This window comes from Artemia franciscana, chromosome 21, assembly GCF_032884065.1.
Source record: "Artemia franciscana chromosome 21, ASM3288406v1, whole genome shotgun sequence".
In the NCBI taxonomy this organism is placed as follows: domain Eukaryota; kingdom Metazoa; phylum Arthropoda; class Branchiopoda; order Anostraca; family Artemiidae; genus Artemia; species Artemia franciscana.
Genome location: NC_088883.1, coordinates 19,772,389 through 19,791,814, shown reverse-complemented (window position 1 = coordinate 19,791,814; position 19,426 = coordinate 19,772,389). Strand labels below are relative to the sequence as shown.

Sequence of the window (19,426 nt, the reverse complement as noted above, 5' to 3'; positions counted from 1 at the left end):
AAACTAGTGCTCTTTTAGATTCAAAAAGTTATCATCTTTTAGACTTCTTGTTCCAGGATGAATCTTAAATACGTAATCATTTACGCAATGAAATGTCTAAAATCAATTGTACGTAACATCTCACTGCCTTCGGTATATAGCTTAATCGGTCTAGCTCACTTCTGCAAATTAATAACTCTGTAACAGCCAGGTATCCCTAATTTAGATAAGTTCGAAGACCACACTGCCTTTCCATGACGAAAATATAACAGTTCGAAATAGGGATAAACCTTTTAATTTTTTACTGCTGATGATGGACACTGATGTATATTTGTCCAAAATATTCAGTTAAAATTTTATATTTATTTCACTGTCGATTAAGAGGTTTCATCCCTATTTCGAACTTTTCGGTGTGCCTAATATATCAATAAAAGTTGGATTTTAGCGTGCTCTCGCGGAGAATGGATATAAAAATGTAATTCATAGCTTTATCAGTCTAGAAACCTCTGCAGAGAGTTCTTCGTGTCAAAAACAGGTTATTTCGTTGATTTTATTTCCCGGAATATAACATTAGGAAAGATTTGCTGGTCCAGATGTCTAAGACACCATTCCATTGAGAAAATATCTGGTCTCACTTTCGACTCCAACAGCGGACAAACGTCTTCGATGACGAATTATAAAGGTTACCTGCGGCAAAATCTTGAAGGTAACACCTCGAAGAAAAATATCCTGAAATGAAATTTCTCCAAGAGAAAAAGAACGCCTCAAAGAAAAATAAATCTTGTAGCAAAAATCTTTGTTTTTTAGGCTTTATTTTTTCAGAAATAAGAACGCACATGTTTAAGATATATCTAATTTATTAATAATATTTGATCATTTAAGAAACTTGGGATTTAGTTTAGTTTTCATAAAAAGGAAAGCACACGGGTAAAATACATGTTAATATATTTAAAATGTTTGAGTAGTTAAGAAACCTGTATTATAGTTTTGTCAAATAAGGACACATATAGTTAAAGCACATTTGATTTTATTGAAAAAAATGTTTGATCCTTTAAGAAATTGAGATTTTAGTTTTCATAAAAAGCAACGCATACGGTTAGAATACATCTGATTTTATTAAGAATATTTGATCATTTAAGAAACAGGGCTCTAGTTTTCATTTAAAAAACGCAAACCTTTAAAACAATCTTATTTTATAAAAAAAATATCTTCACATTTAAGCAACTTGGGTTGTAATTTAGGAAATATGAATACACAAGTGAATTGACATGGTGTATTACGTCGGGGATGGCTTCCGAAAACACGAACCAATGGATATAAAGAATGATTTTTATCATGAAAATATCTGGGAATACCTTAGGAATGATGAGTGGTGCCAGAGGAAGCGATGTGCCACATATAGCGTCCCACGGTGGCATGAACTGCTAGAAAATAATACTTACAAAAAATGAACAAAATATGGAATTAAGTCACATGTCTTGTGTCACCTTGAAATTACCTCTAATAACTCATCCCTTCCCCTGAACGGATCTAGATTTATCGATTGAAATATACCGTTTTCATGCAATATTATGTTTTTGAGGTTGTGGTTATACTTATGGCGAGTTTTTCAGCATTTATGTTGATTATCTTCAATTGGATGACTTTATAGTGGAAATACCCATTTCTACCTGTATAATATAAATTTCAGGGCCCTAATAGTAAAATGTCTTAAAATTTTTTATAAATTTCTTTATTAATAAAACTTTATCTACAACAAAAAGTCATCATCTTTTAGATATCTTGTTTTATGATGAATCTAAAATATTTAATCATTTACGCAATGAATTATTTAAAATCAATGCTACGTAACATCTCACTCCCTTCAGTACCTAACTTAATCTGTCTAGCTCATGACAAAAAATTAATAACACTCTCACAGCCAGGTGTACCTAATCTATAATCAATAAAGTTGTTGGATTCTAGTGCGCTTTCAGGGAGAATGGATATAAACATGTTATGCATAGCTTTATTGATCTAGAAACCTCTGCAGAGAATTCTCCGTGCAGGGAACAGGTTATTTCATAAAATCTATTTCCTGGAACATAAAATTAGGAAAAAAAGATTTGCGGGTCCAGATGTCTAAGAAACCGTTCCATTTGGAAAAAATCGGGTCGACTACTACAGCGGGCAAGAATCTTTGACGACAGTTTATGAAGGTTCCCTGAGGAAAAAATTTTTAGGAAAATTTCTCGGGGAAAAAATATTTCAAAAAGAAATTTCTCGAAGAAAAAAAAGCCTTGAAGAAAAAAGAAATCTTGAACAATCTTGAAGAAGAAAAACTTTGAAGAAAGAATATGATGAGGAAGAAACATCTCCTAGAGCACTACTTAACACTCACGTGGTATCCGGTCCTTTATTCCCGTTATTTATTCCCGTCCGTTACAAATGAGGGTCCCCCTCTTGACTAGTGGGCCCTGAGCTCTAATAATTCACGCAAGATTATTTCATCTTCAGTTATAACCAGGGATTCCCCTCTTTACTAGCGGGCTCTGAACTATAACAAGTCACGCAAGATTATATCATCCTCAGTTACAGCAGTTGCGTAAGCATTACGTAACAACCAAAGAATTCTTGAAGAATGCATTCCCTATTACGTAACAAGCAACTCCTATTACCTAACAAGTATCTGCATCTTAAACAAGTTTAAAAAAAGTGCCGGGATCGGGATTCGAAGAGACAGGGCCCATATGGAATAGATTGGGTCTACACTACTGGTGTCGAGAAATCTTTAGAAATCCTCTTTCAGAGAATAATTCAGTCTCACGTCTCTTTGCCCCACTCTATGGATTTCAACATTTACTTTCCTTCTGATTCCACTCTCTATGATATATGAGAAAGCAAGAAATCTTATTCCTGAAACAAATAGTTCTATAACTTGATTATAGCAATAGTAGTATTGCTTGATTTGTTTTCATTTTCTATTTTTTCGTGAGTGCTTTTTATTAGTTGCACGGTGATGTTCCATCGGCCCTTAAAACTAGACCGTCTCTTATCTTCGGCTATTCTACAAATTTTATTCCTAATAATATTACAAGGATAATATGTGATAGTATTTGGATTCCATTTGTTCATCTGTCAGAACAGACTTCAACCCCCTGACTGCTTATCATTTTGCCTGGGATAATTTAAATAAATTGACAAGAAATTTCCCTTCGTTTGGTGTCTAAGAACCGTAAAAGCATTTTTGATTCATTTTCTTTCTCCCTGCATTCCTGGTGATAGGGCTTTGTGGGGGAGAAGGGGGGTACTGAGGCTGGATGTTTTATTTTTATTTTTTTGTTGGAATAATAACTTCATTTTAGTCTTATTGGCTTCTTGAAAGCAATTTACCAGTTATTTTTTCGGTTTAAAATGCAAAAACATACTGAACTTTCTTCACTAGTCGACATTTTATCCATAGGTTCTCTTCTTCACTAGCTGACATTTTCTTCGCACGCTCTTTTTCTCAAACGTTCTTTTCTTAATAAATATCAAAAAGGCTTTATATTAATCAGGCTGCCCAGCGATAGATTTTTACAACCATAATTTGGCCGAGAATAATAACAGAAATCATAATTATTGTCTATTGTTGACGGGAAATACTCAAATTGGAACACACAGTAACGTCTTCTGTTAACTGTGAAATATCAAATAATGTTTTTATTATACTGTTTGTTGTTTGTTGCTCCAGTATATTTATTTTTGACCCTAGAAGAATCTGTTTACGTTCCAGCTTCTAGGCTTTTTGTAATCCAGCCATAGAACAAAATTGTTTTAATCACCCCCCGTCCAATTAAACTTTGCCTCATCATTTCAGTCTCAAATAGAATTTCAAAGATCCCTCCATACATTTTTGAACCGAGAGATTAAGAAAAGCTTTATCTTTTTTTAGTTGTTTAGTTACTTTTCTCTGGTGGTTTTGTTGAAGTGTTAAGTATTAATGTTTCTTTATTGTGGTTAGTGATTGCTTCTTGTATCTGTAATCTACCTTTTTTTTTTTTAGGAAATTTTGGATCGGAGTTCTTGTTCGTTGAGCTTTATGAAAAACTAGGCATTCAAGTGCATGTTACTCCAGAGAAAAAGGAATACTATAAATTTATACCGAGGATTCAACAGGCGGTTACCGAAAACCTAGACACTAGAGTGCATCTAGCAATGGGAGGAAGTCGGAGTCTGTGTGTAAGACCTTTAGTTTTGCTTCTTATTTATTCAATAGATTGGGTAGCAGATTCGCGTTTCCCTGAAATTTTGCTTCTGAAACCTAGAAAATTGCAAATTCAAAACTTCAAATGACTTTTTGGGCGGTAATTTTGTGGTACTATAGCCAACAAACCCAGTATGATGTATAAAAAATGGATTCATGGTTATAAAAATTGCAGGTAGTTTCTAACAAACCGTTTACCATTTATTTCTTTGAGTTAGTTTATATTTTATAATCTAACTTACTGTAAACTTTGTTTTTGTTTCTGTAGCATTGCTTTTATATGAGCTTGTGTGATCTGGTTACGGATTTTTAGATCATAGTTTTTTTTTCAGAATTATCCGATTAATTAATACCAAGGTTTAGATTTTGAGGCATCATTACATCAAACAAACAGCCGTATTCAGGTTGCTTTTATTTTACCTTGTTCTGTCTGCACCCTATTTATTTTTATTTTGCACATACCTTTTTCAAAGGCATCATATTAATCAGAACCTAAATTTGGAGCCGTCCTGTCCGAGTAGATTGGTGCGCTGGATTCAGGATCCTTTGTCTGAGAGGGTGTGGGTTCGAATCTTAGTATACCCAATTATTTAGTTTGGGATGAGGGTCAGTGGCGTGACTCTGTAAGCTCAGCCAGAGTTGACCCAGCTCTAAATGGATGAAGGTAAACAGGAAGGGTGTGCGAAAGTAGAGGACGGTTGGCCCCCAGCTCCGAATTGCACTTCCTCGCTGAAGGGCCAAGAAACGGAGATCAGCACTGCCGGTAGGGACTGTAAAGTCTAATAAAAGTTGGCTGGAGGGGGGATAGTATTTCTGAGATGTTCACTCTAATCTAAATATGAAATCTGACTGAGATTGTAACAGCAGGCTACTTGAAAAGCCTAGAAAAACCGTCTTAGAGAGAACTTACTATTATAATCGTTTCGAGCTGATGCTGTCTCGATCTGGTACGACTTGGAGAGGGAGTGAATGCTACGCGTGCAAGCGAACGGGTTGTTTGCACTTGCATGTAAAACCACCTTTATCGACAGCGGTGTACTTCGGGGGATCCCCATCGTCTAGGTGTATTCTACTCAACTTGGGATGTTAATAGTTTCCAAAAAAACTATATCAGCTAAAAATCTCATTACTCTGAAAAAAAAAATCACTATACTAGAAGAAAAAATCAGAATACAATTAGATGAAAAAATCACTATTCTCTTTCAATCACAAAATAATGCTCAACTCAAAAATAATATCTTCTTTTCAAACATACACAGGAATGTCCCTTTGATTCAATCTGACCAGTCGTAGACGGCTGAAGAATCTTCTTTCTTGAAGAGAATTTATTGTTTGACTATTTTATCCAAAAAGACGTAAAAATTTACCTGAACTAGCTGGTGAGTTATTGTCCAGATTTGATTTCTTTTAACCTTAGCCAATTAGCAAATCTTAAAAAGGAAAATAATTGTCAAAGGAAAAAGAATGGAAGGAATAAGCTTAAAGGGAATAAATAAGTAATGCAAAAAAGACATTTAACTGATAAATAACTGGGGCCCCAGGTCGAAACAGTGATTTTATTAATGTAAACAAATAAACTACTATATTGACATTATTGACAGAAGAATGTCATGGGTTAAGCAATCGAATGTCTTGCGAATATCCCGGAATATAGCAGCCGGAATTAATCCCGAATCCAATGCAGGTATGCTCAGTGGATTGCTTCATCCGGAAGCCAAATTGAAAATTATGAAGAAACTTTTTAGATTTGAGAAATTTAAGGAGACGAGAAAGTATAGCCTTTTCGAAGATTTTACTAAATACTGATAAAATTGAAAATGGTCGATAATTTGCTGGATCATTTCTTGGTCCACCTTTATACAGAACAATAATCCGAGCACGCTTGAGATCATCCGGAAAAACGCCATATTTGAATGAAAGATTAACAAGCTTTGTTAGAGGTACAACTATTGAAGGAAGAATAGATTGAACTACCTTAGTAGGAATAGAATCTGGCCCAGATGAGGACGAGTTTTTCAAGCCATTAACAATTTTAAAAATTTCACTTTGTGTTACTGGCTCTAGAAACATAGACTTAATGCAAGGCGGCCCGAGGTAAGATCTAAAGTCGAGCTTAGGCCGAGAAAAAGTAGCTGTGGAAGCAATTTTCTTACCAATACTAGCAAAGAATAAAGTCAATGCCTCTTGGACATTAAGCTCACCCTCTACAGCTTCATCACCAATGATCAGACTCATAGGTAAAGAGCTAGATTGAGAAGCAGGTTTAAGCACATAATTTAATACCTTAAGTTTTACTAATATCATTGTCAAGCGCAGCAAAATTATTTAGATAATAGAGAGATTTGGCTTTCCTACACAATATATTATATATATTCCGGTAAATCTTGAATTGACAAAGACGAATAGCACTCGCTGAAAGTGTAGCGCATTTATAAGAACTCCAGAGATTATTTTTCCTTCTCCAGCTTTTGAGAAGTCCGGATGTCATCCATGGGTTTAGAGGAACAATCGTTTTAGACCTGCGATTAGAAGGTGGTACTTTTCAAATACTAAGAATAGCCTCTAACGGGATATAACAGGGATAAGTTCCATAAAACGACTCAAATAAACAAGAAAAACCCTTATCATTATCAAATAAGCTCCACGAATTTTTCGCCAATTTAGAACCAAGAAGAGATAAAGCCGAAGAATTTGAATCCATCAAATTTATATTAAAGTCACCCATTATGATCAACTGACTCGGACGTTTCAATATTATGTCAAGTATTTCCTCAAGATTCTGAAGAAACAAAGAAACCGGACCACTAGAAGAACTATAAATATTGCCTATGATTAGATCAATACCATTAACTCTAATTTCTATAAATCATGATTCAAAAATACCTTCAAATTCCTGATGAGTCATCCTGCAAGCAGTAATGCAAATTATAAAACCTCCTTTAGCCATCTTGTAGTGGTTTATATGTTCCATTTTGTAGCCATGGATATCCAATAGCATTTCATTACCAGAATCCAAAACTGTCTCGCACAAACCAACAACATCAGGCTGTCCATCCGAAACAATTTGTCTTAAATTATTTATTGACGAGGAGAGACCCTGAATGTTAAGCTGGAGTGCAGTCAGAGAATAATTTCCTTTGGTAACCTCCTCTCCCCCCCCCCAAATCCGAAACATATTTACTATTACAAACAGGGTTTATATTAATAAGATTTTGATCAAGCTGACCCACAGAATTATTCACAATACTAATTAGATCAAAAGGATTATTTTCAAGCTCGCAAAGGCGTCTCTCACGACTTAAAATATTGACAAAAACAGGTTTTACTTGGAGTCCATTTAAATCACCAGTTGAACAAAAAAAAATCTTTACCTAAATCTTATTACAAAAGAAAAACCTGTCAAAGGATTACAAACACATAAATAATAAATAGTACAGCAGGTATTATCGGGATGAACCATGAGGATGGAAGGAAAAAACAAATAAGTAAAAAAAGGAAAAAAAGAAGTGAAATGAAGAGGAAATTGTAAAAAAAAGACCATACATTCATGTAAATAATTTATTTTACGTATACGAGTTTCACCCGGAAATTCTGCTAGAACTTGTCCATGATCAGACCAAACACTTCTTGGGCCAAAGATGCTACGAGCCACGTTTAATAGATCCTGACGCTTTTTACTTAGGTTTTGACTTTGCCAACTTACTTTTTGCTGCAAACACTTTACGAGCAATATTTAAGCTTGGAAATTTTACCTGAACGGGGGCGATTTTCACATTCTCAGTTTGAGTAGCAGGCATGCAGAATCGATTAGCCTTTTAGAGGTCCATTTTTTTTTTTAATCTTGCAAGCCCATTATTTGTGTTATCACTCCATTAAGATTTTCTATCAGTTTTCACACCATAGAAAATTAGAGTATCAAGTAAGGTATCCTGCTCTAGCTGGTCAAACCTTCTTCTAATTTAGAAATTTTATCTTCTAGCAGGTTCACCGCATTATAAAGTTTTTGAAGGTTTTTTTTATTTTCTCAAATATGGCATTATATTCGAGGGAAATCGAATTATAAACTTCGTTCACAATATCTTCACTGATAGTTTCCGAAACTCGGCGATCTTTCATTGTATCTCATACGACACGAGAAATATCATTCAGTAGGTTAGACTTAGTGTTCATTAGTTCCTCTTGAGTTTCATTTATTATTTCTTTTAAACTCGATACTGCTGCAGAAGTTGGGATGGTGCTAGGCTAGATTTTTCTTTAGTTTTAGTGGGTAATAATAAGTAGGTTTTACTTAGACTCTTGAAATTATCAGGGGTAAGCGCTGCTCTTCAAAAGCCTTATCTACATCTTTATCTCTCCTTGCACAAGCTTCTTTAAAGTTGTCATTCCAGTTGCGAATGTGTGATTCAGCTATATTATGCTCAGAGCGGGTGCCATAGCAAAAGACTAGATATCTAGCTTGATTTTTCTGGTCTTTGGTGGTTTTAATAACTACTGATGGCAATAAGGGGTATCCGTGAAATGAAGCTAGGACAAGATCAAACAGTTTGTATTTTGCCATTTTACGATCTTCAATCACAATGGGGCGGGGACACTACAGGTAACAAATTTCAACAACAAAATGTTCCAATTTGCCGCCCCAAAAGTACTCACGTTTGTAATATGTGCTTGGTTTTTCACGCAAGTTCATCAAATTTTCAGCAAGGACTGTATCCGATTCAATTGAAAACTGGTTTGATTATGTTGTTGCTAGAAATGACTATTTTCGTTAATGAGGTTAAAATTGAGAACAAGTGTATTGCAACACTAATATACAGCTTTCGAGTCTGTATATCTTGTTGCTCCATGTCCGTTGAAACAGTTCTGGGGGTGCAGTTGAAATATCTGGATTTGATTCTTCTATTTTATTGTAAAAGTAAATTTTTTTCACCCACTTTTAGAGTGAATCTTCTATACTAAATCTACAGAAAAAGACTAATAGTTCTAAAAAAAAAATTATGGGGGTTTGAAAACTAACCAACAAAATATTAAAAAGCATTAAATAGAAAACAATAATTTTCTTTTCATTGCATATTTTTGTGACGAGGCCTTTTAGACCAATCTTAGAGGTTGGATTCTGAATGTGCAGCCATTTATACGAATATTATTAAACATAATAACGGACACTGCTTAGCTTCCATATCGGAAGATTGCTCAAATTCAACTGATGTGATAAAACTGTTGTAGGTACAGCATACAAATCAATTACGAATCGACAATCCATAGTATTGCGCAAGTACCTTTTAACAAGCTATAATGATCAAACAAAATTTAGAAGAAATTTTTAATCTTTATATGACTGGCTGCTACCCTTCTTTCAGTATTTATAAATTGTTTGTAAGTATTTCCTTTGAGGCAAGTAATATTTCGTTGGTATGAGCTATTTAACTGAAATATACCAGAAAATTCAGGACTGTCAGGATCTCTGAAGTGAATCTGAATGCTTAGACCGATGTCTTGAGCCATAACTGAGTTCGGTGATTCAACATCCTTTTTGAATAGTAGATTTCTTTAGATTTGGATAGGTTGCATCGATCAAAATTCCTTTTGCAAAAGCTTTCATTTGCTGAAGCAGATTATTGAAAGATATTTCTGATAAAGTACGGCTAGTTTACTATTTTGGACCTTGATCAATAAACCTGACTTCTAGATATGAATTTCTTTTATTTTGAGCTGTTTTGAGAGCAAGCTAATTGCCTCACAATATCTTGTACTTTTACGGTCGACTGGCAGATGCGCCATCTAATTTTCATTGAAAGCTAGATGTCGGGATTAGCTTTACTATAGTCCATATGTGAACTTTGGTGTTAGTAGATATGTTGAAGAGTCCTGTGGTGGCGCAGTGGATTTGACCTTAGCTTGGTAATACGGGACCCAGAGATTGAATCACGCTGCAGGAATGCACTGCAGGGCCGACGCAGGGACCTTAGTAGTCAAGAAGCGTCGTTAATTCTTAAAAAAAAAAGATATGTTGAAGATACAAGGAATAAATAAGTTATGCAAAAAAGGACATTTATCTGATAAATAACTTGGGCCCCAGGGCCCAACAGTGATGTTATTACTGTAAACAAATAAACTACCATATTGACAAAACTTTCAAAGAACTCTTTCAAAGTCTATATGTGAACTATGGAGTTTATAATTGTAGAAAAAAATTAAATTTTTATGAGCACAGTTCTATCCAAAAGCATAATTACTATGGCTTAGTGATGTGGCTAGCGAGGAGAGACTTGATCTTACCAAGATTAGCATTTATAAGGGCTGGAAAATAGAAGCTAGTTTCATATGCATAATTATTGTTACGATGTGCTAAGAATTCTTCTTACCTGTTCATAGTCTAAGTTTTGTATTAATATAGCTCATTATTTACTTATTTATCCATTTCAGGGTAGTAAATGTTTTCAAGGGAAACAAGTTAGAGAAATTGCTCTCACTACTATGTGGCATGTACGGCAGAATAACGCCCTAACAACAAAATTAGATGGGTCAAAAACGCGCATTCTTTATTCAATGCATTGCTCAGAGGAGGAGCTGGTGGACTTCCTTCGAACTTTAAAGCCACAGAAAATATATCCCACTGCTTTTAACGACAAAGAGTATACTTTTGAAGAGGTAAGTGCATTTTCAGTGTTTTGATTGAAGTATTTGATTGATCAATCCATTATCTTCTACTGCTGCTGCAGACTGTCCGCGGCATTAAGGTCCTCGGGCAAACTTAATGCTGATGGCTCATCGTCATCCTCCCCTGGATTTATAGTCTTGATTTTAAATAATTTTTTAGACCACAGTGCTTTTCCATTTACGAAAAATTGAGTAAGGAAAAACGAGTTTAATTTCCATAAAGTAGTGAACAAAAATAGAATACATAAACTACACTTTAACTAAAAAAATAAAAATACTCCGAATATTTCGGCCGCACGTCCGGGAGCCTTTCTCAACGGGAAAAAAATTAAAAAAATTACAAACCGACAATTTAAGACTTTAAAGATATCATAGAAAAAAAATACCACGAAAAAAAAATATAAACAATAAAATAAATAAGAACAACTCACATTATAAAACAAAATTCCTGCACTGACGGTAATAACTTTAGAATAAAACTAAAGCAACTGTATATAATGAAACTTTCCTCTGTCACATTCGGTGTTGTTTATATTTTTTTTTTTCGTGGTGTTTTATTTGTCGTGTTTTTTTTTTATGATGTCTTAAAAAGTCTTAAATTGTCGGTTTGTAATTTTTTTTATTTTTTTTTCCCGTTGAGAAAGAAATCTTTTTAGTTAAAGTGTAGTTTATATATTTTATTTTTGTTCACTGCTTTATAGAAATTAAACCCGTTTTTTCTTTACTCAATTTTTCGTAGTCTTGGTTTTAATTAACTTCTAGGAAATTTTCAAAGACTAAGACTTTGTTTGCGTTTTTTATCTGAAAAACGTCAAAGATTTAAACAATTTCAAATCCTCCCCTGGATTTATAGTCTCGCTTTTAATTAACTTCCGGGAAATTTTCAAAGACTAAGACCTTGTTTGCGTTTTTTAGCTGAAAAACGGCAAAGATTTAAACAATTTGGGTCTCCTTGAGCAAATTGATGTGATCATTAAGAGTACTGGTAATAAAGAGTCCTTAATGAATTAGGCCGCTTTGTAAGATCACTTTTTCTTATCTTTAATTTTTTTCGTAATCATACGAGTAAATATTGATCCTTTTCGTGTAATAGAAATAAAGTGAAATATCGTGAAATAAAGAATGATTAAGATAAATAATATAATAAAGAATATAAGAATAAAGAATATAAGAATAAAGAAATAATGAAATAATTTCGTGAAATAAAGATTTATTCGAGCAGAGTTGAACTGAAATCAAACAAATAAATAAATCATGCTATAATCTCATTCCAAACTAATCAAGGGTGTTCGACATTTCAGTACATTTAATCTCTTAAATCTTAGCATTAGAATTTTGCTCAGAGTAATTTTTCTGGGAATTTCTTTTCTTCCTTTAGCTCCCATGCTTCTATGCCATCTATCTACGCTGATTTTAAGGAACATATAGACTCATGATTATATCTTGGTGACAAACATTTTTTTTTCTCTTTTGTCACTCATAATTTTGCTTCTTTGAAGCAAAATTTACATCTTTGAAGTTTTATTATCAAAGCTCTTAATGAATCCTCGAATCTCCAGCATGGTTGCAGTGGTAATTACAACCTAGTAAAGAATGAGCCACCGCCCGTAGTAACAGAAATTAAAAACTTTGGCTAGTGAGAAATAAAAAATCATATTTGGCTGATTCAAGAATTGTAACTATTATACAGTCATAAAGATATTCCGTTCAATAACAACTACAGTCCAAACACAAAACCTAAGCTATTTGTCATTGAAAGTTCAATTAAGCAATGTTAAATGTATTTCTTAAGTTGAATAAGGTTGATAAGCTAATTTACACGAACCTTTTAAAAGAACAGCAGAAAAAAGCCCAAAAAGAAGATTCATTGCTGATTTTGATTTAATATGATTTGTATCTATTAATTTAAATTTAAATCGCTTATTTGATTACCACTACTACTACTACTAACAACTTGCCATAGCACCATGCCGCCTGAGGCCAACAAATTTAGGTACGCTCCTCCTCCATCCCAGTCTATTCAAAACCTTCCTCTTTACACCCTCCCAGGAAGTTTCTATTTCCTTTAAATTTTTCTTTGTAACATCCTCTCATCCCAAACGAGGACGACCTGCTTTTCGTTTAGCCCTAGACAAGTTGGCGAACAGCACAATCTTCGGTAATCTGTCATCCTTCATCCGCAGAACGTGTCCTACCCATCTTAACCTTTCTTTCATATAGCCCTAGAAAGCGGGATTGAACCACATTTTTTGTACAGCCTACTATTTGAAACACGGTCAGTCAGCCGGGTACCCAGAACAATCCGTTGGCAATTTTTCCGGAAAATATCTTGTAAATCTTCATCCGTTTTTCAGAGCGCTCATGCTTCAGAGCCATCTTTGACTACAGTCATCACTGTACCTTCCATTATTCTAATCTTGGCTTATGGACTTATTTTCCTATTCTACCAAAACCCTTTTTTGACTGAAAAAACAGCCTGAGTTTTGGCTATTCTACTTTTAACATCTTGACTGCTCCCACCGTCTTTACTAATAATGCTACCAAGGTAAGTGAAGCTACCTACCTGATCAATCTTTTCGTTGCCCAGTGTCACATTTCATCTTCACTTATTCCTAGCCTTATTGACTTAGACTTCTTAACATTAGTTTTCAAACCCACTCTAGAAACCTGAACTCGCAAAATTTCTAAAAACTCATTCATTTTCATCACTCTTTCATCTAGGATGCTTAAATCGTCAGCATAATCTAAGTCCAGGGGGGTTTTTCCTCCCCATTTGAATCCGTGGTCTCCCAATGCCTTTCCTGCTCCTTAAGATAAATTCCAACAAAATGATCCATATAAAGGGATAGAGAATACAACCCTGCTTAACTCTTGATATAATACAAAACCAGCTGCTAACCTTATTCCCTACCTTAAACGCAGCAGTGGTATTCTCGTACATATCACTAATCACTTTAATGTATTTGTCTGGTATACCATACAAGGGTAAGACCATTGCTAAAGGTCTTCTATCAACATAATCAAACGCTAGCTCATAATCTATAAAGCTGAGGACCAAAGGTGTTTTACAACTAAGGCACTTCTCAATTATTAACCTACGAGTGGAAATTTGGTCGATACATCCTTTACCTAGAACCAAACTGTTCTTCTCCTAAAACTTTGTCTGCAGCATCTCTCAGTCTAAAAAGTATCATATTACTAAGTAATTTGTTACCTAAAGAGACCAGACTAATGCCTCTATAATTACCACGCTCACTCTAATCGCCTGTCTTTATACAGTGGTTGAATATAGATATTTTAAAATCGTTTGGTACTTCCCTTTTTTTCAAAAATCATACTCATAATCTTCAGTAACTTAATTCTAAACTCAGAGCCATATTGTTTAAGAACCACATTTACCACACTATCAGCACCTGGAGCCTTGTTATTCTTTCATCCTTTTAGTATTGTCTCGCTAATTCTTTCTCATAAAACAAATCTTCCGTCACATCCAAGGTATCACAAACTTTTTTATTTTCCTCTATATCTTCTCCTGCAACTGTATCTCAGTTAAGCACATTCTCAGAATGTCCCTCCCATCTCTCTTTAACTCTTTCCTTATCACTAATTGTGGCCCCATTCCTACCTTTAATTTATACAAGTCCGGATTGACTACTCCCTCTCAATTTATTAATATGCCAGTACAATTTTTTACTATTATGCCGTTGAGCTGCATCTTCCAGATCCTTGTAAATTTTATTCATGGCCTTCACTTCACACCTCCTTAGTTCATAATTTAATGCTTTACCTACTTTCTTCACATTTTTTTTTCGTTTTCATATCATCTATCACTCAGATAATTCTTGTACAAGCCCCTTCTCCTCTTTATTAAACATAAAGCTTTTTCTCTAATATTCCTAGTTGCAGTCTTAACTTTCTTCCCTAAGACACCCTCAGCAACTTCATAAATTGCTTTTCTAAACTTATTCCAACCATCTCCCACATTATCAAATTTTAAACTGTCAAGTTTAGTATTCAACTGTTCCAGGAAAGTTTCGCTCAAATTCTCCTCCTGGAGTCTAGCAACATCATAGTTTCATGGGAGGTAGTTGCCCTTCCGAAATTTCAGCTTTAAATTAACGCTAGACACTACTATATGGTGGTCTTTACTTTTACATCAATAATTGCACTCCTATATATATCCTAGTATCTTGTATTGATCCTGCCTGTCTTCTCTTTACTATAACTTAATCAGTAAGGTTTGTTGTCTTACCATCGCGTAAATGTCATTTCAACTTATGGGTCATTTATTGACCAAACACCGTTTTGCTTATAACTGGATTGTTATACCTACAAAATTGCAGAAGTCTGTAGCCATTACTGTTTTCTTTTCCTACACCAAATTTACCTAAAGTAGGATACCATCTATCCCCATATCTACCGACCTGGGTGTTAAAATCTCATAGTAAAAACACCATATTTGTACCTGGACCCTGTCTATTTGCTCCTGTAACTGTAAGTAAAATTCATCTGAGCCACTAGTATCTCCGTCAGTCGGTTTAACAGGGGTATATACAACTATAACTGATACCCTGAACTTTTTAGTCATAAAACGAGCAATTAGTATTCTATTATTAATATCTTCCCAGCCTAAACAAGACTTAGCTCTTCCTCATTGACCATGAGCACTGCTCCCTTTCTATGTACCCCATCCTTCCTGTCTGAGTAGGCAAATTCTGTATCACCTAATTTCACGCTTCCTACCCCTGGGATATGAGTTTCTGAAACTCCTCATAAGTCCAGTCTGAATCGCCTGAGTTCGTCAGTCAAAATTCGATACGATAGTAATTTTTTAACGTCGTAGAACTCCGAGTTTCAATTTTCATGTTTTTTAAATCATTGAAATTATTTTGGCCTCAAGAAAAGATACCAGTGCAAGGACAAAGATCAACATATCTTCTCAGGTCTACACTGAAGTTCTTAAGCCGGACTATTACCGGGCAGAAGAAGTCATTGGGACCTCCAGCACGAATGGAGGCTTTGTGCAATTCTGGGCCCATCTTGGTCACAACTTGGTTTTTAGCACTTGGCGATACTCTTCTATCAACAAGAGTCGAAATCCTGCACAGAAAGTCTCAAGCCTATTACCTCCGACTCATTATATATTCATGCCTATAAATATTAAGCTACTACGAAGAGGCAACCCTTAGTATATAAATTAGGTAGGAAGAGGGTTTTCAGCTCAAAACACCCGTCAAAACAAACCAAACCCAGAAGTATCATCCATTAATCAGAATCCCGTGTGAATGCTGTGTCATTTACTAGGCTATAATTTGCTCGAGCGGTGCCACTCCTCAAGTGGGAATAGAGTTGACCGCAAGGTTCCCAGTCTTGCAGATACTCCGAAACTGTCTAGGTAGCCCATTGCGGAGACCGTTGTCCTTAGTTCTGGATCTTACGCCCTGTCGTAGCTGTTCTCTAGAAGATCCTCCCACGATGATGTTCTGCGTCACCATGCAATTTAACCCATTACTGGGAGAAGGTTTGTAACTTATGGGACGTGTGGACACGCCGGTGGGCCCTGTTGAGTGTACATTTGAGGGGCCTTCTTCCTCCTCCACCTGTATTTATGGCCCCGGGCGAGGGTGCCCCAGTTTCTATTATGGAGCCCCAAGGACAAGGTCCTCCCCTTGGTCCGTGTTTCCTATGGAGGTACCCTTTATATCTGTAGGGCGCTCCCTTATTGCCACCAGGGGAAACTCTGAGTGGCATGGGGGAGGCCCCTAAAGAGTAGTAGACTCAAAACAGCATGTATAGGCAAAACTCACAACCCGAAAATACCTTTCTGGGCCCTACTTTGGAATGTTGAAGCACACATGCATAATTCAGGCTCTTCTTGTCTGAAATTTAGTAAATGGAAAAAAGTGTGGTCTAAGAAATTATTTAAAAGTTTGCTCAGAGTAATTTTTGTAGAAACTTCTTCGCATATGTGTCTCTTCTTCCTTTAATTCTCATACTTTTATGCCGCTTAGCTTCACTGATCTAATGGTCCATATAGAGCCACGACCTTGCCCTGGGGATATTTTTTTGTTATTACTCGCAGGTTTGAGTTCCCTCCTTTCCTATTTGTAAAATGAAGTAAACTTGTTACGTCCAACGTTTTTCCTTATATTTTTGAAATTTTTGCATCAAAGCACTTGATTAATTCCAAAAAATTTCTACAGTCATACGGATATTCCCTACATTAGCAACTACTGTCGAAAACAATACTAGTCATTGAACATTAAATCTTAATGTTCTCTTAGTTAATCTAATTAGTTAATCTAATTAGTTAATCTAAAGTTAGTCTAATGTTCATTAAATCTTAATGTTGAATTTCTTAGTGAAGTGATGTTAATAAGCTAATTTACCTGAATGTATTAATCGAGCCGCAGAAAAAGTCCCAAAAAAAATTCATTGCTGATTCTGATTCTAATGCGCTTTCTACCATTTAAATCAAATTTAAATTGCTTATTTAATTGGTTAAGTTTAAATTCAATGTATAACGTTTGATTAAATCAAATTTGAATTATTTTTCGTCTGATGGAAAAATGTTATTTGTTATCTGCTTGTGCTCTTGAGTGTAGACAATGTTCATAAATGCATTCTTTAATGAATTCCGACAATTAAGTAAAAAAATTAATTTGATTGTTTATGATGAATGCTTTGAATACGTTCCAGCTTCGACAATAAATTAATAACATTAAATTAATAACATTTAATATATTAATTAATTTTATAAATTTGCGAGGTGAGAGCAAATTAGCTGTTGGAATGGTTGAAAATTAATTATGTATTAAGTTTTTTAATAAATTTTTGTGAATACAGTTTATGAGCATCTTTAGCGTATTAACTCCTGCCAAATCATTGTCAAAGGAGAAAATAGAGGCAAATGACCCGATTTATGAAAATTAATTAGTATTAAGACTTTAACACTTATGTTTTTCATATTTTACTCGTTCCTTATTGAAAATACTTATGTTTAAATAATCATTACAATGCGCATTGAAGCATTAGCCAAAAAACCATTCCATGCTCGCAGATAATTCGCATTAAATTTTAAGGAAATAAATTAAATAATTAAATTATAAATAAATATATTAAATTATAAATTATATAATTAAAAATTATAATTATATAAATTATATAATTATATAATTAAATTATAAATAAATATATTATAAATTAAATAATTAAATAATAAAATAAATAACTAAATAATTAAATAAAATTTAATTAAATTTGAATCTTAACTAGGAACATACTCTTTGTATCTCTTTTTGGTTTTAAATGTTAATATTGAGAATATCCTAATGAAAGTATAAAGCTTAAGATTTAATGAAGTATTTTAATAACAAAAGTTTAAAATTGAAAAATAAAGTGAAAAGAAAAAAACAGGAATCTTTTTTTTTTTTATTTTCGTACCCAACTTAAATAGTAAGCATTTTGGTGTTTCAATTAAATTTTAATAATTCTACCATCCTATTGGTAATTTTCATTCAGTTTTAAAATATTAAAAACTAAATAATTCTATTTTAGACAGTGAGTCAACAATCAAAGATTTCTTTTCTTTTACTTTTAGGTCAAAGAATATTTGACATCCAAAGTTGCCGAAATTAGCAATAATTCTAGTTCACCAGATTTGGTGGAAGACTCGTTACCACCTTTAACACTATCAAGAGACATAGTTGGGCCCACATTACTAGCTAGCACAAGGCTTCATTTTAATCCGGATTTAGAATCACCACCTATCACTCAAGACCCACTAATTTCCAGACAAGAGTCCTTAACTCCCATTGAGGGATATACCGTCAATGATTTTGGGTACGCCACCAGTCAAGATGTTACATTTAGTGACGCCAAAGAAGTTGACAATGATGTTGAGTTTATAGATGAAGTTAAGAGCACTGGGCCTTCTGTCAAAATAGAAGCTGGAACTGCATATTGTGAACATAGGGTAAAATAGGTTTTCTTGTTTCTTTTTTTTTTACTGTGTTACATTTAGTGATGCCAAAGAAGTTGACAATGATGTTGAGTTTATAGATGAAGTTAAGAGCACTGGGCCTGTGGTCAAACTAGAAACTGGAACTGCATATTGTGAACATAGGGTAAAAGAGGTTTTTTTTTGTTTCTTTTTTTTATTGCGTTTTTGAACTGTGGCCTGGGTGAATAAAAAAGATGACAAAAACCCGCATTTGTTGACAAATTTAAAAAGTAAATAATTTCTCAGACCACACTGGCTAATCATGACAAAACAAAAAAAGACCGTAAGGAAGAGAGAAAAGAGGATAATGCAATCAAGTGAAAAACGTAGATTGCGACGGAAATATTTCGGTCAAGACCTCCGCTTGACCGTCCTCAGTGCATAGTGTTAAGAAAAAAATTACTGATAAACATCAAAAGATAACAGAAAAAACCAAACATTAAAACAAATGCAGAACTAAAATACGAATACCCTCCCAAAGTAACAGTGATAGGTCAAATGAATAAAAATACAATACTGAATGGTAGTTCTGTTTTTCAATTTATACAGAGCATTTTCAAAGC

The 19,426-nt window shown here is 34.3% G+C and overlaps 1 protein-coding gene across 1 annotated transcript in view; it reads left to right on the top strand.

Moving 5' to 3' along the window:
• Positions 1-19,426, top strand: part of LOC136040832 (uncharacterized) — an 80,598-nt gene that overhangs the window by 55,462 nt on the left and 5,710 nt on the right. The window contains exons 5-7 of the mRNA XM_065725168.1: positions 4,004-4,179; positions 10,628-10,852; positions 18,462-18,836. Of these exons, the coding sequence (XP_065581240.1) occupies positions 4,004-4,179; positions 10,628-10,852; positions 18,462-18,836 (776 nt within the window). The remainder of the gene's footprint in view (positions 1-4,003; positions 4,180-10,627; positions 10,853-18,461; positions 18,837-19,426) is intronic.